The 27,312-nt window shown below is 48.4% G+C and overlaps 1 protein-coding gene and 1 long non-coding RNA gene across 10 annotated transcripts in view; one reads left to right on the forward strand and one right to left on the reverse strand.

Moving 5' to 3' along the window:
* The window catches only part of MOB3B (MOB kinase activator 3B), a 237,140-nt gene that overhangs the window by 42,698 nt on the left and 167,130 nt on the right, over window positions 1–27,312 (reverse strand). Inside the window, exon 4 of one of the 8 annotated variants that reach the window (XM_089318063.1) lies at window positions 11,462–12,146. The exons of the other annotated variants lie outside the window; for them this stretch is intronic. Within the exon in view, the coding sequence (XP_089174189.1) occupies window positions 12,132–12,146 (15 nt within the window). The 3' untranslated portion in view covers window positions 11,462–12,131. Of the gene's footprint in view, window positions 1–11,461; window positions 12,147–27,312 lie in introns of those variants that run through there. 8 annotated transcript variants of the gene reach the window in all.
* LOC108176398 (uncharacterized) lies at window positions 1,248–10,991 on the forward strand. Of its 2 annotated transcripts, XR_011380369.2 has the most exons (3): window positions 1,248–1,761; window positions 9,542–9,758; window positions 10,046–10,991. It is a non-coding gene; the product is annotated as an uncharacterized LOC108176398 (long non-coding RNA). The 2 variants fall into 2 exon arrangements; XR_007919214.3 differs by lacking the exon at window positions 10,046–10,991 and having other exon boundaries at window positions 9,542–9,871.

The raw sequence follows: 27,312 nt of genomic DNA on the forward strand, positions 1-27,312 counted from the left end.
TGGTGGGGGGAGAGAGTTCACAGAATGGACACAATGTCAGCTTTATGACTAATTCTGTATGATTTGCAATGGGTCAGTACTTGTGGGAAGAAAGGAATGAGCATCTGTCAAGCACTCACTAGGTGTCAGGTGCGCTGGGGCGCCTGTGTCATAATCTGAAGGGCAGGGAGGTGGATCCTCCACACAGGAGAGTCCTGGTGTCAGGGCACAAGCGACTGCTCAAGGTAAATCAGCAGACAGCAGAGCCTGAGCGGCAATGGCTGCTTCCACGCCAGCGTGCGACTCGTCAGTCCCAGGGTCCGTGGCTGCAGGATGTTACAGCACCTGACCCTGACCCTGACCCCAGCTGTAACCCTGAGAGGCAAGGTTTGCTGTCTCCACCGTGCCGATGGGCAGACAGGCTCACGGAAGAACAGCAACTGCCACAGGCACACAGAAAGTGGCAGGCGTGGGTTTCATCCTTGTGTCTGATTACAAAGGCCAGCTCTGCTGCCACACCATGTCATGAATGCACGTTCCGCTGTTATTGACTTATATATTAATTGAATTATATATCAATGATAGATGGCCATGTGCTTTCCTGATTTTTTGAAATGTCAGATTTTTTTTCCCTTTACCCAGAATGACACCAAATGTGAATCACAGGTGCAATGGGTAAATATTACAACAATCATGCCACTGACAGATGCGACACTAGACATAGGGAAGAGTATTTTTTAAAAAGCAGCAGTGTTCTGCCCTAAAATGGGGCAGAGAATCTGTTTCTTAGGATAGATCTTTAGTTCCTACAGGAAACGAACAGTTGATACATCAGTTCAGAAACACGAGGAAGGATGTTTCAATTGGTTCCATCGTTCAAAAGTCTACAGCCCCCCCCCCCCTAAAATCAATTAATCCATCCCAAGTGAACCTTAAAAAGAAAAAACGCTAAAGGCACCCCCCAAAGCTGTATTCTTGCACATTCCCACTAGGTGGCGCCAATGAGCTGTTTAAGAAGCAACTTGCGCCGAGCAAAAAAATAAAACTCCTGCATGGCCTAGGCTGGGACTGCGGCTTCCTGAAGGCAAATGGCTGAAGAACTTCTACCAAGGACGCGATTTAAGACGAATTTGCCAGCGCTGGGGGTACTGAGTGCTTATGTGTTGAGGCAGGCCACTAAAGAATTCCAAAAGGAGCTTAGAAATGCCATCTGCTGGGGTGGTGATCATTTTCTGACATGGTCACAGAAACCGTACTCGGGGCATACGTGCAGATTTCTAAAAAATGCTTGGATTTTAAAGAATGTTCTTGAGGAAGCAACAGAACAGTGGTTTGGCTGCGGCACTCAGTAGCGCGTGCTTTTTCTCCAGGGAGTAATTGATGGTTAATCCCAGGGTTCTCTGCTCTGAACGGCAGTCTGGGGCACAAAGCCGTCCGGAGTGGGTCCCGCCACCCTCTGCTCAGCTCCAGTTCGATCCCCACCCACTCGCCACACTGCCAGGCACTCCAGACCTGTCCGCGACAGACAGGTGGCTCCCCGGCCTTTCTCAGGGGCCGTCTTCCGTCCGTCCGGGAAACGCGTTCTGCTCCTCTTCCCGACCTCTTGCCAGGGCCAGCTGCCAGCTCCTCCCCGGTTCCCCCCTACTCTGCACATGGGTGCACTCCAGCATTTGACCAGCTCTGGAGTTGATCATTTCCTTGTTGCCTGCGTCTCAGAAGACTTCAAACTTCGCTGTATATTCCTGCATGATGAGGAACTGTTTCTGCCCAGGCCATATGCCCGTATGTATGGTTTGATCCTGTATTCGGTGTGGGGGTGGGGAATACAAGCCAAATGTAGGCCCAACAGGATGAGTTTTTCTCTGGGTAAATGAAAATATCCATGTTTTCCATTTCTGATGTTTTTGTTCTCTGCATATTCTCTGAATTTTAAAATAATTTTATACACATGTAATTTGTTCTGATAAGAAAACAAAGTTCCAGTAATTTAGAAAAGTAAAAAGGAAAGTAGATTGAAATGCCGAATCAAAACCATATTTAAGTTTTTGAAATGAAGCTTTAAAATGACTCTGCCCAGTTTTGTAGGATGGCGAAGTCAGCCTGTATTTTGCACGAGATACAAAGCTTGTTTAATTCTAAACACTTTTTTTTTTTTTTTTTTTGGACAGGCAGAGTAGACAGTGAGAGAGAGAGAGAGAGAGAGAAAGGTCTTCCTTTGCCGTTGGTTCACCCTCCAATGGCCGCCGCGGCCGGCGCACCGCGCTGATCCGAAGGCAGGAGCCAGATGCTTCTCCTGGTCTCCCATGGGGTGCAGGGCCCAAGCACTTGGGCCATCCTCCACTGCACTCCCGGGCCACAGCAGAGAGCTGGCCTGGAAGAGGGGCAACCGGGACAGAATCCGGCGCCCCGACCGGGACTAGAACCCGGTGTACCGGCGCCGCTAGGCGGAGGATTAGCCTAGTGAGCCGGGGCGCCGGCCCCTAAACACTCTTTAAAAAGAAAATAGTCTCTGTTTCTTGGCCACCAGCGGTTCTCTGACATGCACAGAACAAACTCCTGTGCATTTCGAGGCGTCAAGTCTCACCCTTTTCCCCCAGTGCACCCATGTTTATAGCTGACAGTGGAGGGGAGGAATAAATGGGTCGGAGAAGTCATTGCGAAGTGACACCCGCTCGGTCACACAAACCATTCCTGACCCCTGACTCCATTGCTTCCTCTCCAGCAGCACACATGCTGGCTCCTAGTAACCCGACCATCTCGTGGAGCTGAGAAAGTCTTCCAGGTGGCAGTCGCCACAGCAGCAGGGCAGTCTTTATTTATTTATTTATTTATTTATTTTTTGACAGGCAGAGTGGACAGTGAGAGAGAGAGAGAGAAAGGTCTTCCTTTTCTGTTGGTTCACCCTCCAATGGCCGCCGCAGCCGGCGCGCTGCGGCAGGCGCATCACGCTGATCTGAAGCCAGAAGCCAGGTGTTCTCCTGGTCTCCCATGCGGGTGCAGGGCCCAAGTACTTAGGCCATCCTCCACTGCACTTCCTGGCCACAGCAGAGAGCTGGCTTGGAAGAGGGGCAACCGGGACAGAATCCGGCACCCCGACCGGGACTAGAACCTGGTGTGCCGGTGCCGCTAGGCGGAGGATTAGCCTGTTGAGCCGCAGTGCCGGCCAGGGCAGTCTTACTGAGTTAACGGCAGGAATTGCAATGCAAGCTCCAAGCCACAGTGACGGCCTCAGAGCCCACTGGGAGAGGTGGGAGGAATTCCTGCAGGTGGCCCAGCCAACTGTGCCAGAGGGAGGACTGCTGGCCCGCGGGCTCTGCGCATGGCAGAAAGGGACACACTGTGGGATAGGGCTCTGAGCACTCACTCGGCTGCTTCAGGGCACATCCTTGCCTCATCCCAGTGCTCAAACTCCTCGAGGCGGCTCCCACAATTTCTAAGCGAAGTCCCAGCGGCATACACACTGCTCTTCTTCCTCCTGGGTCTTCTCAATGCCCCGCGCCCCATCACTCCCGACATCCTCCTCCCCTGGGGACCCACAGCAGCTCCCATGCATACACTTTCCTCTGCTGCTGTTTTCTCTGAACACCCTTGTCCCCACCCAACGCCCTTCATGCTCCTGATCGGTTGTCACCTCCTCAGGGACATCTTCCCCTACTTGCCCACCTTGTCCCCAGAAGTCTTATTTACTCCCCCACCTTTTGGGGGGCGGTGTTTATTGCAGAGCATGGAGATAGGGACAGGGCAGCTCTTGCTCAACTCCTGGGCTCCCCAAGGGGTTACAGCGAAGGTTTTATGGATCAATGCTGGGGCTGACAGGTGCGTGTTTGGTTTATGTCCAAGTTCCTGGTTGGTCAGCGGTGCTCATGGCCTCTTTGATTGGCTGGCCACACCATGTTCTTTATGATGGAAAGGTGGGCTTCCGTTAATCTGGGGGCTATACGCCAGTGGTAATGACTTCTTACCCTGGACTTGGAGTTCCCCTAAAACATATCCCCTTGAGAAAAAGACGTTATTTATTGGAGAAACAAATGACCTTATGATTCCGGTGGTAGCTGCACTACTTCCTCAATTCGGTGAGTTTAGTGAGAGGCGGATGTGCAACCAAAGCAACAGGGTGAGGCCACCTTAAGCTAAGGGAGAGGCTAGAAGGCCGGGACCTGGTGGTACTCAGCATCTGCATTTGAGACTTTGTGTAGGGGCTGGGTTTCAGCATCCCCTGTTTCTTGCTACTCCTCAGTCCTGAGTAGGGGTGAACAACCAGGAGCTCCCTTAAGTGTGTAAGAAAACATCAGCCTCAAGTCCCGTGAACAAGAACACTTACGAGGCCCTTAGACCCACGCATTCTAGAGGTGGAAGGAAACAGAGCTGTACCTACACCTATCCTGTGGGCTCCTTTCCTACACTTCTATGAGGGATGTATCGCTTTTTCTAATTCACAAATGAGGAATCAAGGCCCAGAGGAGTGGCCCAGGACTACACAGCTACTCAAAGGGGAAGAATAAGGATTCGAGCCCAGGTTGGGTTGACTTCAAAGCGAAATGAAGCAAACCAACAAAAGCGTGCTGCTCCCGCGGCTCCATTCGGGAAGCAGGGCTGACAACCAGGAGTAAGGTTGTTTCTGGCTGCTTCTCAACTAGATTGGATTAGAAGCACTACAGCAGCATCTGCAATCTCTGTTTCTTCTAATTCAGTCATTTCCTGCTGATTCTTAAGAAACAAGAAGAAAAAGGAGGGAAGAAATATTGCAAATAAACAGTCAAGGAAGAGAAGCAGCAGAGATGGAAGGAAGGTGGGTACAGAGGACTCAGCAGTGTGGTAGAAGCTCTGTGCTGGAGACTCTGTGAAAATGACCTTTATGTATTGGGGCTGGCGCTGTGGTGCAGTGGGTTAACGCCCTGGCCCGAAGTGCCGGCATCCCATATGGGCACCAGTTCAAGACCCAGTTGCTCCACTTCCAATCCAGCTCTCTGCTATGGCCTGGGAAAGCAGTAGAAGATGGCCCAAGTCCTTGGGCTCCTGCATGGGAGATCCGGAAGAAGCTCCTGGCTCCTAGCTTCGGATTGGCGCAGTTTTGGCCATTGTGGCCAATTGGGGAGTGAACTAGTGGATGGAAGACCTCTCTCTCTCTCTCTCTCTCTCTCTCTCTCTCTCTGGCCATTGTGGCCAATTGGGGAGTGAACTAGTGGATGGAAGACCCCTCTCTCTCTCTCTCTCTCTCTCTGTGTAACTCTGGCTTTCAAATAAGTAAATAAATCTTAAAAAAAAAAAAAAAAAGAAAATGACCTTTGTAAATAGCCCATCTGCCATTAAAACCCATTAGCTTAAAACAGAGGGTGAGAAGCAACAACTTGATGTTCAATTTGGCCCTAAAAGAGAAGTAAATTGCTTCTCAGCTAACAGAGCTTTCTCTCTCATCCCCGCCCCACCCACCCCGCATGCCTGACTCTCTCTCTCTCTCTCTCTCTCTCTCTCACTCACACACTCACACACCAACGCCTGAGGACAGGAGAAGAGACACATCCCCTTGAGAACCTTCTGCAATGAAGGAGCTTCACCAACACATTTAAAAGGAAAATCAGATATTCCCTGACATATAATGGCCCAATCTACAATTTTTCAACTTGACCATGGTTCAAAGGCTACAACATGCAATAGAAACCATACCTTGACTTTTAACTTTTGAGCTTTTCCTAGGCTAGCAATACAGAACCACCATTCTGCTATCACTTTCAGTACAGTGTTCAATCAATTACATGAAATATTTAACACTTTAGTCCAAAACAGGCTTAGGCCAAGGTGAGGCTGACCACTTGCAGTACTGTGGGTGTTCTGAGCATGCTGGAGGTGGGCTAGGCTAAGCTATGATGTTCAGTATGTTAGGTCTGTCAAGTACATTTAAAAAAAAAAGATTTATTTATTTATTTGAGAGGCAGAATTACAGAGAGAGGACTTCCTTCTGCTGGTTCACTCCCCAAATAGTTGCAACACCCAGAGCTGGGCCGATCCCAAGCCAGTCGCCAGGAGCTTCTTCTCAGTCTCCCATACGGGTGCAGGGGCCTAAGCACTTGGGCCATGTTCCACTGCTTTCCCAGGTGCATTAGTAAGGAGCTAGATAGGAAGTGGAACAGCTGGGACTTGAACCAGCACCCATGTGGGATGCTGGCATCACAGGCGGAGGCTCAATCTACTCTGCCACAGCGCCAGCCCTCATCAAGTATATTTTCAGCTTAGGATGGGTTGCTCTGAATGTTAAGCCCTCTGTAAGTCAAATGATCGCCAGAGAAGGCATGAAAGGGAAATGGTAGGTCTGGCACAAAAGAAGGTGAACAGATGCCGCTCTTTTTCAGAGCTTCCTGTCCCCCAGGCAGCAGCACAGCACAGCCTCCCAGTCTGGGGCCCCTGGCTGGAGCGTGGCCCCTCACTCTCATCAGCTCTCAGTCTGCACTCAGATGGAGACAGAAGAGACTGGGGAAGTCGGGCTGGACCTGGGGCGGAAGCACAGGGCCAGCGTCTCTGGGGGGCTGGGGGTGAGCAACACCAAAGCCCTCTAATTTGAAAGAAGCTCATTCCTGAGAGCAAGGTGGGGCCCCCTGCACGTAGAGGCCGGAGCACAAAGACAGCTTTCCGAGGTGCCTTTCACGTCCTAGATGTTTCTTACAGCCCCAGAAATCTTCAGATTGCATCCGTATAATCCATTCTTTCTTTCATTATGGGCTGTGTTTTTCCTCCTCCCAAAGTGTGCAGGATGGAAATTCCATTTCTCTCATGGTCCTCTCCCCCACTTCCTCCTTCCCTCTGGTGCTGGTGAGGTCTATGCCAAGGTTTCACTACCCACTCCTCCCCAAAGCAGGGTTCAGCTCCTGCCAACACCCATTTCCCTCAGGCCATGCTTCTACACCCAGTGTCACACAGACATTTTACAGTTTCCTCATCTGTAAATGCAACCCACTAATAGTGTGGCAAGTCCTTGGGATCAGGTGATTTTCCTGGAGGAGTGATGAGGAAAAGAAATGTGAGTTGGCACCACCAAGGGATGCTGGGTATTGGCTAAACCACATGGGCCAGTCTGACCAAAGGATTCAACGAGGCTTCCCCCACGTTGCTGGTGACACTGGTGTCAACAGAATTCCAGTAACGGGCAGGTGTGGTTCTCCAAAGTCAGAAGAGGCAGCGGTGGTGTGTGAAGGCACGTGATCACAAAAGTCAACCTCAGTGGCTTTCTCTGAATCCCTTTGAATCGGAGTCACCCAGTGTGAAGGGCCACGCTGCCTTGTGGTCCCAGCGGTCACAGTCATGTGGTTCCAACGTGCGGCCGAGGTCCAGAAGCTCTACTCTGTCTGGTCTCTGCTGCGAACATTCATGGCATTGGCTGCAAATGAGCTACTGAGGCTCCAGACAGGCACCAAACTGCTCTATGTGCCTCTCCTGCTCCTGCCCGAGACAGGATTTTCCTCTACCAACGCAGCAGCCTTGCATCCCCTCGTGTCCCTGCACACTCATTCCTTCTGCTCCTTCCTCACTTCAACTCTTCAACCCTGTGCAGTTGTCTATGAAGGGTACAAGCCGCCCAGCTGGGAGACAGAGCAATTTTGAGGAAGGGAACAGGATCCTGAGGCGGGAGGAAAGGGAGCAGGGATGCTAGCCGGGTGCTGGCACTAGCTGCTCAGCACTTGGCTGGCAGCTGGCTCTCCTCACCCAGAGCTCAGCCCTGCTTTGAAGGGGAGGGTCCCCCGGCAAGGGAGATGCAGGCAAACCTCAGGCTGCTCACTGCAGGGAAATCCCCAGAAAAAGAGAATAGAAAAAAATAAATAAAATAAAGTAAACAAGCAAATCCCAAACATCCCAAACAACTCTCCAGCCAGCTCCCTGTGGGAAAGCCGGGCCAGCTGTGGATGGAAACGCTGGGGCCGCTCCTGGCTGGCCTCAGGGCACCGGAGGCTCGGCTGGAAGGGCCGCAGCTGTCCACGCATGGCCAGCCCCCCACTTCCTGCAGCGAGCGTTTCTCTGCTCACTTGCTAGAATCCAAATAGCTGCATGCATCACGGGAAATAACACTGGCCTCTTTCCAAATGCCTTGACAATTCCAGGGAAAAGGCCATCCCAACCCATCTCCCGTGGGGTCACCCCACATATGGGAGCCTCCAGGGACATGGTGCACAGGGAGCTGGGTGCAGGATCGCTCCTGGGCCGTTCCCAGCTGCTTCGAGTGACCCTGTGCTGAGAGAGCCAGAGGTCAGGGAACTCTGTGGGCCTGCCAGGGTCGGTTTTCATGCCACACCCTCCTGCTGGGCTTTGGCGGCAGAGGTGCATCCAGCTACTCCGCCATGGTCAAGCAGGTGGGGCTTCCTGGCTGGAGGGTAACGTGACCACCAGGAAACGAGCACATTCCTTGGCAAGGATCAGGCATGAGGCCTCCACCTTTGCTAAAAAGCTATTTTTTTGTTATGTCATTGTGTCTATTTAATGGGAAGTGGGAGAAAGAACTGTCATGGGAAGCTGACACCAGTCAACCTCGATTATTTTGGGAACAAAACTTCACATGTTTAAATAGCTTGATGGATGAATTAATTGGACGAATGAATGAGGAAGTCCTTCCAGGTCACAAAAGGCAGAAAATGCAAGATGGGGCAGTGTTAACACAGCAGAAGCGTTTTGTCCCTAGTAGAGCATCTGTCATTTCCTGATTGTTTTCTACGTGGCTGGCTCAATGCTTTCTGCTTTACATTCATTATTTCATTCAGTCCTTAGAACAATCTCATGCGGTAAGCAGTATTATCCTCCTGGGACTCGGAAGGAACTGAGGTTAAGAATCTTGGTGGCCGGTGCCGCAGCTCAATAGACTAATCCTCCACCTGCGGCGCAGGCACCCAGGGTTCTAGTCCCGGTCGGGGCGCTGGATTCTGTCCTGGTTGCCCCTCTTCCAGACCAGCCCCCTGCTGTGGCCCAGGAGTGCAATGGAGGATGGCCCAAGTCCTTGGGCCCTGTACCCACACGGGAAACCAGGAGAAGCACCTGGCTCTTGGCTTCAGATCAGTGTGATGCGCCTGCCGCAGCGCGCCAGCCGCGGCGGCCATTGGAGGGTGAACCAACAGAAAAGGAAGACCTTTCTCTCTGTCTCTCACTGTCCACTCTGCCTGTCAAAAAAAAAAAAAAAAAAAAATCTTGGCTATGGTCACGTTACTAGTCATTAGGATAGTCAGGGTCGAAACTTCAAAATCTGTCCTCCTAATCAGCCTGCTATATGCCAAGGCGTTGGGCCAATACATTTCCCTTCATGGCTGCACATGCTTTCTGATGAGTTTCTTAGGGCCCACACAATGCCAGCACTGGCCATGGGAATGTGGAGGCATGAGCAGGAACAGGGATATGGCTGGGGGACCATGCACAGGCCGCCCCACCCAGCATGGCTGTGTTTCCTGCTAGCATCCCCAAGTCTGATTTCTTATCAGGCAAGCAGGGCGGCCAGACTGCAACATTTTTTAAAAAATTCTTTCAACTCTAAGTGTATACAAGGTCCAGCCAGCACACAGGAAATAAAAATGATCTTTCTGTTTTCTTTTAGGGATGTGAGTGGCAAATAAGCCAAATGAAATAAAAACAGAAACCTGGCAGGCCACACCTCCCTAAACCGGGACAAGCAGTACTGAGCTGATCAATTCTGCTCCTAAACAGCAGCCCACATGACTGGCACAGGGCGTTTCCACAATGGAGGCATGTGTCTTCGAATGTGTGCACACAGTTGTGAGTTTCTGAGTGCACATGTACACGCGCATGGACAGGTAAACACACACCCCCACCACAGAGAATATTTACTCCTACTGACATGAGAAACAAATTGTTTTTCTTTTACTAAAACCCACAAACATTAAAAATTAGTCACTTTATGTCAACATATTTAGTCTCTTGTTCTTGTAAAGGCAGAGCTGCGTATTTTCCAAGTTCTCATTTAACCACAGGAGCAGGTGGGTGACAGCCACACCCCACAATGCATCGTCAAGGCAGGAGCATGACTCGAAATCATCCACTGTTTCTGTATTCTCAAGATCCCTATCGCTGATCTCCACAGGCTCTCCCATGCTGACACTCCAGGGTTGCAGCATCCCGACTTGCTTTGTGAATCCAGATCTCTCCACCTTTCCACCCTTATGCATCTCACTGTTGCACTGTTACGCCCTGACCGTGCCAGTGCAATGGACCCAGCCTGATCTCCACAACGTGATGCTGCCTGTTCCTCCATGTGGTCGGTACAAGCGCTGGCCCCTCTCTCAGCTGCTGCCCTCTTCTCTTTCCCACCTTTGCTTGCCAAGACCTTCACAGCCGGCTCCACAGCTGTCCGGGATGTGGCTCCCGCCCTCCCGTGCCTGGCACTGGTCAGCACAGTTGGACCAGTTGCTGGCAAAGGCTGCTTGTGCCCCTTGAGTGGAGATGAGCGAAGGAGGACTGAATGCACCTGCTCTGCAGGGTGAAATTGATGTCTACCTGGCCTGGGCCCCTGCCGTGGGGTTGCTCAGCTCTCTGAAGGCTGGGCAGAGTAAGGAATCCTCCTGTTTGCCCCTTCCATCTGGGCCTTTCATCAGGAGTAGGGGAGAGTAGGGGAAAAGAACTGGCTGGGAAGCATGGAGCCGCGCTCTAGGGGACGCTGCAGATGCGCATTTTATTTCTTTGGAGGGAAGCTGAAAGGGCCCAATTTTTAATGACCCTGAAGAAACAGGATTTGTTATTTGGGGGTGTTCTGAACTTTCAGGGCATGGGTCCCTGGAGGAAGAATTTAATCCCCCTGGGAAAACAAAGACATCATAGAAGCTGCCCAGCCTGGCTGAATGTACTTCGGGACAGAGCTTGCCATCACTTAATAAGGTCTCTATTGTGTGTGTGTGTGTGTGTGTGTGTGATGGGGAATTTCTTCCTCAGTGAGCTTGGAACTCAGGGACCTTGCAGTTTGGTTAGCAGTCTCACTGCTTTGGTGGAAACAAAGTGTGTCTTTGATGGAATAAACAGAAATGGAACGAAAAGATACTTTCATTTTAATAAAATAAGACCTGATGCTAGAAATTTCACACCTCCAACTGCAACATGTTCTCAAGCTCCCACGGAGACCATGCGATCCTGTCTGTGCTCGGTTTTGTCACTGACTCTCATCTCTGTAGGGGGGTCACTCGGCTTCCCCTCCAGAGAAGCTCATTCTGCCAGGTATTAACCACGTAGCCCTGGAAAAGTCACTGTCCTCTTCATGTCTCAGCTTCTCTGTCACCTCGATTTTGTCAACAAGCCTTTGAATCCTGTTATCCCTCCAAATCAGGGACCAGAAAACTACAGCCCAAGGGCCAATCCCTACAGCCAAGGGTCTATACCTGTTCTTATGTGGCTCTAAGTAAGCATAGCTCTTATCTTTTTAAATAGTTGAAAAAAATCAAAGAAGAATAATATTTCAAAACTCATGAATAGTATACAAAATTCAAATTTTAATGCCCATAAAACAGCTTTATTGAAGCCATACCCATTGTTTATCCATTGTTTCTGTCTGCTTCCACACCTCACACAATGAACAGTTGTGCCAGACTGCACAGCCCACAAGAGACTTGGATGGCTCTGCACCATTCCAAGTCCATGGCCAATGTGACTCTATAGTTTTCAAATCCATGTGGTTATAAACGAGTCACTGAGCTGCCTTCCAAAATTGACCTGGCAATAAACAGTCCAATATTTCTGCTATCTTGGAAGAACACCCATAAGAAAGCACATTTAAAACAAGAAAGAAGTGAGTTCTGTTCCTTAGACCTGAACCTCTATGACTTTCAGAGTATGGGGAGAGGCAAGCCCTGTTCGCTCCTCACTCCCATAGATTCTCGACTCACGAACCATGAAAACAATATGAAGTTTACAACGAGGGAATGTGTTTTAGAAGGCAAAAACAATTTTTACTTGTCAAGGCTCCCTCCTCATTTCTTCTTTTGATATTTCATTATGAGCCTGGAATTTTAGACTTTTTAACAATAGAGGGCATTCTCTGCTGCTGTTGTTACAGGTGTTTTCCTCTCAGTACAAGAAGGAAATCATCCAAGGCATCAAAATTTCATAGCAGCGCTGCTTTAGCTCAAGAATCAAAGATGATGTCCTCTTCCTTTATATACTTTTGGCCTCAATTGTCAATCCTAGAAAATTTTCTCCTATGTGGAAAATAATAAGAGCAGAAATAAAATCCTTTGAGATGGTAGTGACAGCTGCACAACAGTGGGAATGCGCCCAATGCCATTGGACTGAACACTTACAGACAGTTGAGATGGTAGATTTTATCTCATGTACATATAATTGCAAACATTATTTAAAAGAAAAAATAACCCACAGCTATACATTTTTGGAAAAAACACCCACTTTAAAAGTTTCAAGGCAGAAGATTTTTATATAGAGTTCCATCAGCAAAATGAAAATAAAAATTCTTAAAGAAGGGGTTTTGTAAGACCTGAAGCTTTATCAGGAAAAAAAAATGTGTGTTAATATGCGATTATGTGTGCGCTTATGCAGGTCTCTGTCTTCTCAAAAAACACCCATGGGGCTGGCATTATGGTGCAGTAGGTTAAGCTGCTGCCTGCGACACCATCATCCCATTCCAGCTCTTGCTAATGTGCCTGGGAAAGCAGAGGAAGATGGCTTAAAACCCTGCCACCCATGTAGGAGACTTGCAGGCTCCTGGCTTCAGCCTGAACCAGCCCCAGCCACTGTGGCCATTTCAGGAGTGAACCAGCAGCTCTCTCTCTCTCTCTCTCCATCTCTCCCTCTAACTCTGCCTTTCAAACAAAATAAGTAAATCTTTAAAAAGAAAGGAAGGAAAAAAGGAAGGAAGGAAACACTTATGCCTATCTCCTCAACATGAATTCAATTCCCTCTGTTATTGTCAGTCTTAGAAATGAAAATGCCTGAAAGAATACTTCATTTAGAATAATTTCTCTCCATTAACGCAAAATGCCCTGTACCCCGTACCAGTAACAGAAACCAAGACAGAATGATTGCGTCTGAGAACCTCTTTATAAGCTGTTATAACATTGATGCCAGTGACACCAAAGGTAAAAACCATACCCACTGAGCATCCCCCAAGATGGCTCTGAGGTGTATGTACGAAGGCAGCTGTACGTGTCAGGAAAGCCATGAGTTCCAAAGAAACACAGCACCACAACAGACACCCTGAACTAAAAATGGAACTTAGCTATGGGCAGACATGCCAGCCATAAAGAAAAGGCTTCTTCAGTCATTTGCCCCAAATCAAAGCTGGATGTGGATGTGGCCTAACATCTCATCTGATTCCTATGTAAGTGCCAATGTTTTTCAAAGGTTAATAATCTATGAACCTTTCAACTGTGCTCTGAGTACTCAGGTACTTTCTACCGTTCCCTGGAGCAGAGGTGGAGCAGGGTGAGTCGTGAAGACCCCACTGCTTACTGCCCAGGCCTGGCAGTGATGGGGTCAACAGTCTAAGTGCCAACTAGCGATGACACTGCTGGTGCCAAGTGATGCCAATGACAAAGGAACAGTCATGCTCTGTGTCTCTTGGTGCAGTCCAGCAGTGATGATCCAATACACAACAGCATGGTGTGAAGCTGACATCCACTCAAATAGCCACTGTCTTGTCTGCTTCACTCAAACCCTGCACACTCGGCTCCCACCCCCGGCCTCCAACACACACACACACACACACACACACACACGCGGACATTGGCCTTTGTGTGCTGAGAAGTTTTGAGTTTTCAGAATAAGAGAGAACTCTAATTATAACTCAAAGTATGGACACTGGATATGCTGCCAGATTGTAACGCCTGAGTGTGATTGCAAAGAGATGGTCCCTAAGCAAACCACACCTCTCCAGGCAGTAAGGCCTGTAGGTTTAAAAATGACACAGTACAACACAAGAAATGCTCTATTTAGTCGCCATCATTTCAAATTCTGGAGAGTTCGCCTGAAGTGTTGCACTTTCCACTTCTCTTGATTTAGAAATACCAGGCCTGTGTCCCACAATGCATCTGTTGAGCGGCAGGGTAGGTGCTCCTGTGGCTTGCAATTTCTCACTACCTGGCAACCAACTCAGAGGTGTTACCTGCCTGGCTCTGCAGGCTTTGGGGTTGAGTTTTCTGATTTATAAACATCATGTCTTTGGAGTTGCCCCAGTAGTCAGCACTCACTCTTACATGCGATTCTCTCATTTGAATCACTCAACAACATGCTATGCATGGACTCAGAGAGCTGAAGAAAGACACCTGACTGTGGTCTCTCAGCTGGACACCACGCAGAAAGTGGCAGAAATGAGGCTCTTTGGAGCTCCAGTGATGCAAGATGGTAGTCGCCACAGCTTGCACCATTTACAAAAACCAAATATACAGCCTTCAAAGAGAATGTGGGCCGGCACCGCGGCTCACTAGGCTAATCCTCCGCCTGTGGCGCCGGCACCCAGGGTTCTAGTCCCGGTCGGGGCGCCGGATTCTGTCCCAGTTGCCCCTCTTCCAGGCCAGCTCTCTGTTGTGGCCCGGGAGTGCAGTGGAGGATGGCCCAAGTGCTTGGGCCCTGCACCCCATGGGAGACCAGGAGAAGTACCTGGCTCCTGCCATTGGATCAGTGCAGTGCGCCGGCTGCAGCACGCTGGCCATGGCGGCCATTGGAGGGTGAACCAACGGCAAAGGAAGACCTTTCTCTCTGTCTCTCTCTCGCGCTATCCACTCTGCCTGTCCAAAAAAAAAAAAAAAAGAGAGAGAGAGAGAGAGAATGCGGACCTAAAAACTCAGAGGTACCCCCCTTTATATGACTTGTAACAAAAGCATTACTATGAACAGAGTTAATAGTTTTTGTTTTTTTTTTTTTTTTTGACAGGCAGAGTTAGTGAGAGAGAGAGAGAGAGAGAGAGATAGAGAGAGAGAGAGACAGAGAGAAAGGTCTTCCTTCCGTTGATTCACCCCCAAAATGGCTGCTATGGCCAGTGCTGTGCTGATCAGAAGCCAGGAGCCAGGTGCTTCCTCCTGGTCTCCCATACAGGTGCAGGGCCCAAGCACTTGGGCCATCCTCCACTGCCTTCCTGGGCCATAGCAGAGAGCTGGACTGGAAGAGGAGCAATCAGGACTAGAACGCGGGGTGCTGGTGCCGCAGGCGGAGGATTAGCCAAGTGAGTTGTGGTGCCGGCCCAGAGTTAATAGTTCTAACGGAGTGGTGGCCCCAAGAGCCACATCAGTGCTAGTAAAACGGCAGAAGTCACACAGCATCAGAGTCGTGCTGCAGGAGCTGCGTAGCCCGACGATGCCTATGGAGAGCATGAAGCTCCCAGGGAGTCCCCTTGCCATCCTGCCACGTGGGGGCACGGCTGGAATCGCCACCTCTGAAGCAGAGAGCAGGCCTTGCAGACTCTCCTAGGCTGGGGCCTTGATCTTGGACGTGACAGCCTCCACAACTGTGAGCAGTAAATCTTTGTTTTTAATTTGCCCAGGCTGGGGCATTTTGTGCTAGCAGCCCAAACAAGACAGGCCACGTCTGGGCTGTGACATCAAGCTGTGTGTGTTCCATCCTCAGTTCCGTGGAGCTCTGTGACACAGGATAAATGACTTCACCCTTCACCTGGCCTGGCTTTCTTCCTCTCTAAGATGCACATAAAACAGAATTAATCTCATAGAATGGGGTGCAGATTAAATGAGGTAACACATTAACACATTCCTTCCAGCACCTGGCTCAGAGCTCCACTCAAACATTTTCCCTGTTATATCCTCCAAGGCTAAACACATCCAATGGGAAAATATATAGTTATTGCAGGCCATTTAAAGTTCTTCCATGCTAAAATGTTTTAATAAGACACAGACATAAATCTCCACCATAAATCTATTTTAAAACAATTATACTATCAGAAATAAATGAAGTAAAAGGAAAAAGCAGGACAGTCTGTGTCATTCTGTGTCGACAATGTGCCAGAACTGGAAGGAATCTAAACCTGCCTGAAGCCAGTAGGTTTACAACGTTTTGGTTGCAGGAGAACCCATTTCTTCTAACATAGCCTCCCCGGGAGCTAGGAATGAGAGAACTGTGGCAGTCTTGGAGAGAGAGAAGGCGGGTCCCAGAACCGGACCCAGGCTTCCTGGGGCCCAGTCATAGAACCTGTGTGCTGAGGACCTGTGTAATGTCACCACTGAGCTTGGCTACGTCCTCTCAGTTTCCAGTGGGAAAATTAAGATCACTCAAATGTCTGCAGAGACAAGAAGGCTCACGCCGAGCCCCAAGCCTGGCCTGTCCAGGTATTCCTAGTAGCTGGCCATGGGCTTGCAGCACAGTTATGTACTGCAGAGGCAACAGCCTGGGGAGGTGTCAGGCTGAGGAGGTGAGGGCTGGGGGATGGGCTTCTAGGACACCGTGAAGATCACTGCCAGCAGGGGGTGATAAAACCCCATTACAGGCTACACAGCATGCTTTGTGTAGGGCTGATTCTGGAGGAAGAAGGGGAGGAGAAAAAAGACTGGGCTTATGGAAACAAAACACCAAAGTGGAGGAGCCAATGGCAGGGCCAAATATCTTGCTGATCCTCCAATCCTGCCCAGAAGTTTGGGGATAACTGGTACTAGTTTCAAAGTGTGATGCATCAGAATTACCTGGAAGCTCATTCAAAATTAGAGACCCATGGACCCCCACCCTAGACTCACTGAGTCAGAATGTCCAGTTGTAGCCCCCATGCATCTACGTCCTCACACACTCCTCAGTGCTCCTGCACAGGAAAAGACTTGAGAAGCACCACACTCAATCACGGGGCTCACCTCGCCCAGGGCCGGCTCTTGAAGATTCTGATTTAGTAAACCCGGGATGGCGCCTGAGAAGCAGGGCAGTTTCCAGGTGACGTACTGCAGCAGAATGGTTCACAATCATTCATAACTGACGCCCCAGGGGAAGGACAGCTCCACCTGCAAACACCTGGTTGCACACCGGACACAGCTGGCTTGGGAGACACACTGGCCACTCGTGGCATCCAGGAGGGCTGGGCAGAGGCTGAGAAACAATCAGCAGCTGCTCAGCCCTCAAAACAGGTTCTGCACCCTCTGAAGAATCCCACACAGGGCTTCCCATCCAGCTGCTAGGGAGGGAGCCTGACACTGGCGTCTGCTTAAATTGGCTCTGAAATAAATGTACACATAAGAGACCAACTCTGAATGACAGAGAACACGTCCCGGGCAGTGTGGGCTGCTCACGTCTTTCTCTGTGACATGCATCATGCTCCTTGGTATAGCCAACTAAAGATGCAGATATTCTAATTGGCCCCTGGAGAGAAGCTGCCGCTTTTCCTTGCAGTTTGCCTGGTAACCACTGAAGCAGAAAGACAAGAGTTTTCAGCAAAGACCTGTCAAAACATTGTTTGAACACTGACATTGTTTTTAAAATGTATTGGATGCATTTCCTAAGCATACTTTCAAAATAAAATATATTGAGGTGTGCTTTTTCTTTAATAGCATGCTTCCACTGAAACGGACAGTCTGCTGAGTTTTGACAGATACCCGCTCCCATGTAACCACTACCACAATGAAGATATGGGACATTGTTATCACTCCTTAAAGTCTTTTGCCCCTTTACAATCAGTGCCCTCACTCCATCATTTTATATCAATGGAATCTAATTGTATGTGCTTGTATCTGGCTTCTTTTTGCTCAGCACAGTTTTTTTTTTTTTTTTTTTTTAATTTAAAAGACAGAGTCTCTCTCTCTCTCTCTCTCTCTCACACACACACACACACACACACACACACACACAGATCTCCCACCTGCTGGTTCACTTCCCAAATACTTGCAACAGCCAGGATTGGACCTTGCCAAAGCCAGGATCCCAGAATTCTACAGGTCTCCCATGTAGGTGGCAGGGACTCAGATGCTTCAGCCACCATGTGATGCCTCCCAGGTGTGCATTTGCAGGAAACCAGATCTGAAGCAGAGTGGGGACTTGAACCCAGGCACTCTGATATGGGATGTGGGTATTCTAACCAGTATCTTAACAACTGCACCTCACACCAGCCACAGCAAAATATTTATAAGACCTATCCACAGGACCAGCACTGTGGCATAGTAGCTTAAGCTTCTGCCTGTGGCGCCGGCATCCCATATGGGCGCTGGTTCGAGTCCTGGCTGCTCCACTTCCAATCCAGCTCTCTGCTACGGCCTGGGAAAGCAGTAGAAGATAGTCCAAGTCCTTGGGCCCCTGTACCAGCATGGGAGACCCAGAAGAAGCTCCTTGCTCCTGGCTTCAGCTCGGCCAAGCTCCAGTCGCTGTGGCTCTTTGGGGAGTGAACCAGTGGATAGAAGAGCTTTCTGTCTCTCTCTCAAATAAATAAATATTTTTAATGACTTATCCATATACATGAGTTGTTAGCAATTATTCACTGTTTCTTCTCTGTATCAGAAGTAAGCACACTAGGGCTGCAGGACACTGCTGTGGAATGAGCAGGCTTCAGGAGCAGAAGGCAGTGAGTGTACCGGGAACCCAGAGGGAAGTGAGAAAGCAGAGACGAGGGGCTATACTGACTCTTCCAGGGAAGGGGAGGAGCAGGAGGCCACACCGAGGTACCAGGAGCCTTCATCAAGGCAGGGGATCTGGAGCGATGAGCACTTTGAGGAGGCGGCAGACCTGAGCTGCAGAATGTAGGACGTGGGAGCAGACGTGACATGCAGGGGCAAATGGCAAACTTCGCCAGTGTAAGATGTTTAGTCTCTGCAGTAGGTTAATGAAAATTCTCTGACATTCTTCTCTTCAAGAGACAGAGCCTGGGGCCAGCATTGTGGCATAGCGGGTAAAGCCACACCTGCAATGCCAGCATTCCATATGGGTGCCGGTTCAATTCCTGGCTATTCCACTTCTGATCCAGCTCCCTGCTACTGCCCTGGGAAAGCAGTAGAAAATGGCCCAAGTCCGTGGGCCCCTGAGACCCACGTGGGAGACCCGGAAGAAGCTCCTGGCTCCTGCCTTCAGATCTGCCCAGCCCCACCCAAGCTGTTGCAGCCATTTGGGGAATGAACCAGACTGACAGAATCTCTCTTTCTGTAACTCTGCCTTTCAAATAATAAATAAATAAATCTTAAAAAAAAAAAAAAAAGACAGCGCCTAACTCCTTTTCCCATAAGTATGGGCTAGTCTTAGCAACCCACTTGTGATGAGCAGAGAATGGGGAAGAGCTGGTTTCTCGCTTCTGACAAGTCGGCACAAGACAGGGAGGCTTCCACGTGGGTTGCCCTAACTGGGATCAGGGCACGCTGGGGACAGCCAGCAGGGAACTAACATGTGCAGAGTGAAAGGGAGTCTGATCTGAGGAAGGGACAAGGAAGCCATCCCAGCAGAATGAGCTGGACTTAGGAAAAAAGGAAGCTGAGGATCTTGCACGCACAATGGCCTGGAGGTAAGAGGAATGGTCCCATCACAGAACCCTGGGATGTTCCCTTTAGAGGAGGCTGCATATCTTTTTCGCCATCCAGAACTACCTGAATGCATTTTATTTATAGGTTACATTGAGATTCACTATGTAGCATGAATCTATCAGCACTGACATCATGGAACTAATACTGATTAGAATTGGGCTCCACTTCTGTGATCCAGCTTAACTGTCTTTGTTGGACTCTTGTATATCCAACCTGTATCTATGCAATTATTTCACCAGAGGAGGTCCCGAGACAACAGGAGTGACCACAGAAGTCCTTAGGGGCTGCTGTAATCTTACCCTCACTCTTTTATTGTGGTTGGGCAGGTAGGTGGTGAAGGAAGATGTAGTTTATGTTTCAATAAGTAAAATCTTCTACCATTCCAATCTCAAATTAAAATGCATTTGATATTTTTGAGCCAAAGAACTTATTCTTATCTGGCTGGAAAAATTGAAATAGTTTAGACCACACATAGCAGCCAAAAGTTGGCAGGCTCATATATGGGCATCAAGCCATACTGACTATTCATATTTTCATAGAAATGCTCATGAAGATGAATTAATTCCTGCTGGGACTGACATCCTGCAGCAATTTCCAACACTGCTGAGCACAGTTTAAAAAAAAAACAAAAAACAAAAAACTGCAATTCTGATTTGGTGCCGCAGAAGCCAACAGCACTGCTGAGATACTTAGCAGCAGCCTGAGATGGAGGCTCTGATGGGAGACCTAGCAAGGGGTCCTGAACAGCTGGCTTGGAGTTTCATCTATTCTTCATCTGCAAAGTGGGAGAAGACTGGCTTATCATGTGGAAGCTGATCAGACCAGGAGCTTGCACAACTAAACGGAAATGCCTCTTGGAGGCAGCACAAGGACAATTGTGGATGCTTCTGGCCGCCACTGGTGGTGGCAGAGCATATAAATAATGCATTGTAGGCAATAGCCCTTGAGGGTAGGCCCTCCGATTCAGTAGTACCTGACAGAACGCTCCCTGATGATGAAAATGCCGTCTGCAACCTCCAACACAACAGCCACCAGACACATGGTTTTTGAGCACTTGAAAGGTGGCTAGGAAGATTAAGAAACGTTTATTTTCATTAATTTTAATTTAATGAGACGCAGATGTCTAGTGCTACTCTATTGGATGGTACAACACTAAGTAATGGGTTCAAGGGTATCATTCTTTAAAAGTATGAGGTGGTTGGCACTGTGGTGCAGGAGGTTAAGCCACCACTTGGGATGCTGGTGTCCCATACTGGAGTGCCTGGCTCAGGTCCTGGGCTACCCTAAGCTTCCAATCCAGATTCCTGCTAATGCCACTTGGAGAGACAGCAGGTGATGGCCCAACTATTTGGGTCCCTGCTACCCACATGGGAGACCCAGATGGAATTCCAAGTTCCTGGCTTTGGTCTTTACCAGCTCTGGCTGTTGCCAGCATTCAGGGAGTAAATCAGTGGATGTAAGATCTCTCTCTCTCTCTCTCTCTCTCTCTCTCTGTTGCTCTTCCTTTCAAATAAATGAAATGACTAAAATAAACAAACATTCTTTAAAAAAAGTGTGAGCTTCCTAAGCATGGAGATCAGTCTTATTTGACTATTACCCTGGTGCTCAGCACAGTGTCTGACTTATAGCAAGTTTTCAGGCACTTAGCAGCCACCAGAGGACTAACTTATAACACAGAAATGAGACTGTAAAAGACTCTGTAGTCAGTACTTCTCCAAGGATATTTCACAACACCTTAGACTCACACAATGCCCTATAGTAAAAAGACTCACTGCTCAAATAAATGTTTCACATTGTGGGCCATGCCTGAGAAGCCAGAATATGTACTAGTAGACTAAAGAAACTTGAACAGCTTCACCAACTCACTGTTCCTACAGTTATTTGATCAAGGAACCCCCTTTTTACCTAATACCTTTTGATATTCCTTAGAACTAGTGGGTTTGGTAGGGGGAAATACTTTGGGGGATGCTCTAGCCAATAATGATAGGGGTAGGAGGAAAGCTTCCAGTTAATTCCTTGAAGGTGGGGTTCCCTGATTTTCAGTACACGGTAAGCAGATAAGAAGTGTTTACTGAGTGGTCTAGAAGTTCCTCTCTTCCAGCCAGAATCAGAGGCAATCTAGAAACCATTTCCACCCAACAAAGGTCCAGGGAGAGGCACTAGTGTGCATATAATTTTAGGCATTCCCAGACTGCCATATTGGGTGTACCTGCAGAATTCGAAGATCACCTTACACTAAGAATTAGATGCAATAGCAAATCATAACAGAAATAATAATAGTTATGGAAATATATGAATAAATTCTAGGAGTCTATACTATAAAAATTTAACCAAATAGCTAAACAAAAGGAACTCACTGTGATGAGAACATCAACTGTGCAACAAAGGAAGGACTAGTGAGAATTATGGGAGAGTGTGAGCCAGGCTAGAGCACGGGCCCCTGGGGATAGAGAAGAAACGTGATAAAAGGAGAACCTGACTGAGCTCAGAGCAGAGACATCTTCCTTAGCCACTTCTGGTCTTGGGTTTTGCAAATATCTTAATGAGGAGGGGCTGGAATGAGCTCCAGACCCACCCTGCAGTATCAGCTAAATACTGCTTACAGTTATTGGACATTATTGTACATTTATTCATGCTTAAGTTTAGCAAATGGTAGAAAGGCCAGTCCATGGTATAGGTTAACCTCTCTTCAGCAAATTCTTTTAGTTCTCTTTTTAAAACCTGACATTAGAAAATAAAACAATCTCCTTAGATTAAGTAGAGGAATCTGGATGGGAAAACTCCAACCAAAACCTTCAGTCAAGGTCATGGTGCCTGAACTAAATGTGAGAAATGCCAGTCCCTGGGGGGCTGCACTTGCTACCTGTGGGTAATCAGCGGACTTTACCTGCTTTAGAATCACTGAGATGTGCCCACCTGCAACAGGGGCTTCAGAACGAAAGGTGTGTAATCTCAAAATGATGCCACCTCAACACTTACAAATTGGCTTAGCTTCCCATTCATGGAGGGAACCCCTCACATCCAGGGAAAGCTTCATTTTCTCATTGAAGGTAATTATGCACACCCACCTCCTAGCTACAGGGACAAAGAGGTCTGCAAAGCCACCACCGTGCCTTGGAACATCTGTGTCCTCTGTACAAGGGAGCAGAAGGCCTGGCCAGAGAGAGAGGAGGGCAAACTTGGAGTCCTCGGTTCTGGGCACACAGGCCAATGTCCTGTGAAACTTCAGTCTTTGTAGGCAAAGTCTTTTAAAAGCGTAGGTTTGATTCTTCAGATTACAAAACTGGTATGTTTGTATTAAAAAACAAAAACAAAACTGGCAAGCCCAAGACAGTATATGTCAAAAGGGAGCATTACCCAGAATTCCTTCCAGAGGGAACCACTGCTTTTTGCTATATTTCCTTTCTCATCTACAGACAGAGTATCAGTGACTCCCCAGTGCAATTTTGAGCCCTGCTTTTGTTACTTCATGTTATGTGTTGACAATTTTTCATGGACATCATTTTCAACTCTGATTTATATTTTAGGCCCCGAAGTAGATCAGACCACAAAACACACACACACACACAACTAGGGTCTGGCATTATGGCACAGAAGGTTAAGCCACAACTTATGACACAACTGGAGTACCAGTTTGAGTTCCGGCTGCTCTGCTTCCAATCTAGCTCCCTGCTAATGTGCCTGGGAAAGCAGAAGAAGACAGCCCAAGTCCTTGGGCCCCTGCCCTCCATGTGGGAGACCCAGATGGAGTTCTGGGCTCCTGGCTTTTGCCTGGCCTGGCCCAGTGCTGACCACTGTAGCCATTTGCGAGTGAACGAGCAGGGAGAAGATTTCAGTCTCTCTGTGTCACTTTGCCTTTCAAATAAATACATAAATCTCAAAAAAATACACTGGTAATTATTCACTCTTTTGTTTAAAAAAAAAAAAAACTAAGCACCTGCCACTCTACAAACTAGAAATTAAAGCTCTGTAGACATCAACAAAAGATGAATAAACAGGATTGGCAAAGGCATGGGGCTGATCTGCCACATTCCCAGTTACCAAGCTCAGTGCAATTCATTGAAAATAATTACAGATTTCTTTGCTATTTTTCAAATTGACACTTTAGGGTATGTCTGCCAAAGCTCCTAAAATGATCTCTGGCAGGCTTTCCCTCTCATCTCTGAGCACTTGGGTTGCCCAGAGCAACCACCAAGAACTCACACACACACACACACACACACACACACGTGCGTCATCTGAATTGACCAAAGGCCCATGAATGCAAACTAGCTACTCCCAGTGCCAGGTACGCTCCTCTGCTGGCTTTAATCTATGAAGGCCTCGTTAATGAAGCACAGAAGGTCATCTTGATGAAAAATGACAAGGCTGGAGACACATGTCAAAGCTGGCCATCTCAGGAAATCAAGCGGGGGGACTCTAGAGGTGATCTTTTACGCATACAGAGGAAACAGAGACCCAGATCCAGGGTCAGACGACCAGAGTGGTAACATAATCATGGAAACGCCATTGTAAAGGCCAAACTGCTAGACTTGCCGGCTGAAGCTCTTTATTTTACAGTGGCTGTGTCCATATCCAGGCCATTTGGCTGAAAGTCAAGGACCCCGCCTGACAAGCAGAAGCCTGGAGGCCTTTGTACAGATGATGTTTCAAAAGAAAAGACCCTTTCAAAAGCCCTACAATGGCTCCTCACTGCCAGCTATTTCAGGGCACAGCTCTGCTTCTTTTCATAGTCCTGACCTGATCTGGCCGTTGCAGGCCAACCCTGCCCACAGCCCTCATCTGAGCATTCTCCGAGGGAGGTATGGGCACAGCCTGGCCACCTCTTAGGGAGAACGCAGGTCAGGGCATGTTAGTGCCCAAAATGGACCTGTGGCTGGGCCTTTATGAGACAAAGCTTTTCAGATCTTTCGTCTTCAAATGGTTTTAAAAAGTACCCATTCTTAAAGTGATAGTTTTGGTCCTGAAATCTGGCATGAACCTCAATCATCAGTCAAGAAGCCCTCTGCTGGGATGGGAGTGAAAGCAAGTGTGGAGGGTGGGGTGTGCCTTGCTGAGACAAGACAGCAGTAATGACGTAGGCAGAGAAACACGGTTCAGCTGTTGAAAATGTGCCTAGCTCATCTGTTTGAAATAGTAACAGGTGTGAGGAGACAGAATCCTCTAGATGAAGAGCCTAATGCAATATCTGGAACCACTGCTTTTTTCTGAAACTGCTTGTGTCCTTGCACGTGGCAAGACCTCAACAGCAGGTGTCACACAACGATGGGGGTGCTGAGTACAGAGGAGCAGATGTGGGATTGCTTCCTGCAAGGCCCTCCCCTAGGTGTTTCACTTCCTACCCAGCCTCCTGTCTTCCTTACACCATGCACCAGCGGTGGGTGTGTGGGTGGGAACAGGACAGAGCCAAGAGGAAAACTGCAAATTCCAGAGACACATTACAAAGATAGGCAGCGTGGCCCAAGGAGTGTCCCATGGATCATGATCGCTTGAAGACAGCAAGGAGCGATAACAAACGAGAAAAATGTCCTTCAGCTAAATGCAGGTACACTGGGCGGGCTGCAGAGTCAAACTGGTTTCTTTCTCGGAGGACTTCTCAGGGCCTTGACGCTGCTCTTGGACGTGTTGAGTCCTCAAACATGGAGCTGATGCCTTCTCTTGTAATCTCAATTGGCAAGGGAAAGAAGTCTCTTTTCACTGCGCGTCACCACTCGGGGCAGCATTTTGAGGAGCATTCTTGGCAAACCGCACTCGTTAGCTTTTTTTTCCTCCTTTGCTGTAATTTCCCACTCCACTGAGCTAAGTCCCAGTCCTAGAAGAGCTCAGAAGTGCTTGAAATAGCCACTACTCCACCTTGAGGGCAACTGCCACCACCAAGCCACTGCCCGGCAACCAGCAGGAGTGACACCATCTGGGAGCAAAATGAACACTCTGGAGTCCAAGCCTCTCAGATGAACAGAATCAGAATTCCCATTTTAGCAAGCTCCCCAGGCGACTGGTATGTGCATTAAAGTTTGAGGTGGAGACTGAAGGAGCTTAGTACTAGGCACTCCGCTCATCATTCTGCTCAGTACAGCTGGAGTGAGGCACATCTTACAATTCCACCTCCAGGAGATTCTGAAGTGTGTGTGCGCGTACAACAGTTGGTTTCACAGCAACAGTCCTACAAGGTAGGTGATGGTATAGTAAGAAAATAAGAGCCCTGGAGAGAGAATGGGAAGGTCCTGAACCAAGGTCACCCAGGGGTCAGCAGGTGCATTAGGGTGAACAAGCACCCTCCTGTCTGCCCTGCCTACCTCACCAGTTTCCTCCCCCTGCCCTAATCAGCACTTCATTCATAGCTACTGCATTGTCAACAGCTCTCTCTCTGAATCTGCTTTTGTTTTTTAGTGAAAGGACAACAAAACACTGCTGGCTCTTTGTGCTTGCTAATGATAATTCTGATTAGCTCAATTCTGTCAGCTGATTCCCAGACAGCCGAGGGCCGACAGCAGCCTGTGTGTTCAATCGGAGCTTGGCCCATTTTCTAATTACCAGGATCATTTGGGCTCCTTTCCTCCAACTGTAAACTTGCTTGGTTCAAGTCATCTTCAGCTGTTGCATTTACATGAGAAATGGATGAGCTGTCACGTCTGTCTGTGGCTGTCAGGGTGCCAGCCTCCCCCTCCCTACTGGAGACCAAGTGAAATGCTTTAGGTTTCTTTGGGTTCCCAGGCTGTGGGCTACAGCAGGTCCCAGTGGGAGCCACATGGCAAGGCCTGATGGACATATGGCCTTCACAGGGCTGGTCACAGTGACCTCTTCTCAACTTGTGAATTCCTAACTGCCTTCCCACTTAGAGTCCTGATACAAGGACCAATCATCCAGTTTGCTCTGGACCAAGGGTTTTCTCAGCTCACAGGACTCTCAGTGCCAAAGTTTGGAGGGCTGGCCACTCTACACTCAGTGCACCAGGACACAAAGTCTGAGACAATTCCACATTTCCTAAGCAATCCATTTGAAATCTGGAACAAAGAATAACTCAAGAGTTGAAGCCCCATCTTTAGTAGGCCTAATGCATATGGTGCATCTTTCACTGCTCTCTTTTAACCTCTACTGCTGATTAGAGAGGCTGAAGCATGATTTATAAGGAAAGAGACATGTAGAGGTTGGCAGGCATGCTCTGAGATGAAGGTGGGACCAGTGAAGGAATGGCTGGTGTTTTATCCCTTTGAATGAGGTTCATCACCCTTACAATAGTCTTCCTAATTAAAAAACATATTAATCATTTGTTATCCACTAGACACTATGGGCACTGCAGGCACATGTGCTTACAATCCCAGCCACTAAGGAGCTGACAATTATGTGGGAGCGACTGATATTAATACAAGTAGCTACATCTGCAAAAAGCTATCTAGGATGCCACTAAGATAGCAAAAGGCTATTGGGAGCCAGGGAAGAGAGAATTAGGGTACTTCTGTTTAAATATATGACAGTCACTTTGTTCATCTTCTCATTTAACAGCTAACATTTCTTGGGCCATTACCATGTGACTAACATTTAATTTTCTCCATTATTACACCCATTCTGTGCATGAGGAAAAAGAGTATCCCTCCTACCCATGAATAGGATACTTAGCAGCATCACACAAAAGCAAGCAGGTGGGCCCTGGGAACACAGGAGTGAGGCTGTGCACTATAGGTGCACAGCAGACAGATAAATGAGGTGGGGTCTCTGAGCTCCACACTGTTGAACAGAAGGAATGTTCCACTGGAAGTGTGGGAACTCTGGGAATGCTGATGTTCTAAAGGAAACTGGCTGGACAAACGCTGCCCTCTGGCCCTTGCTGCATTAGATCCTAAAGCATGTGTAACTAGAATGTGAAGCCAAATGCCTGACTTCTGCATCATCCTTCAAGGGCTGAAAATGGGTCACATTCATTATATTT

Source organism: Oryctolagus cuniculus, chromosome 1 (assembly GCF_051225735.1).
Source record: "Oryctolagus cuniculus isolate XC-2025 breed Fujian yellow rabbit chromosome 1, ASM5122573v1, whole genome shotgun sequence".
In the NCBI taxonomy this organism is placed as follows: Eukaryota; Metazoa; Chordata; class Mammalia; order Lagomorpha; family Leporidae; genus Oryctolagus; species Oryctolagus cuniculus.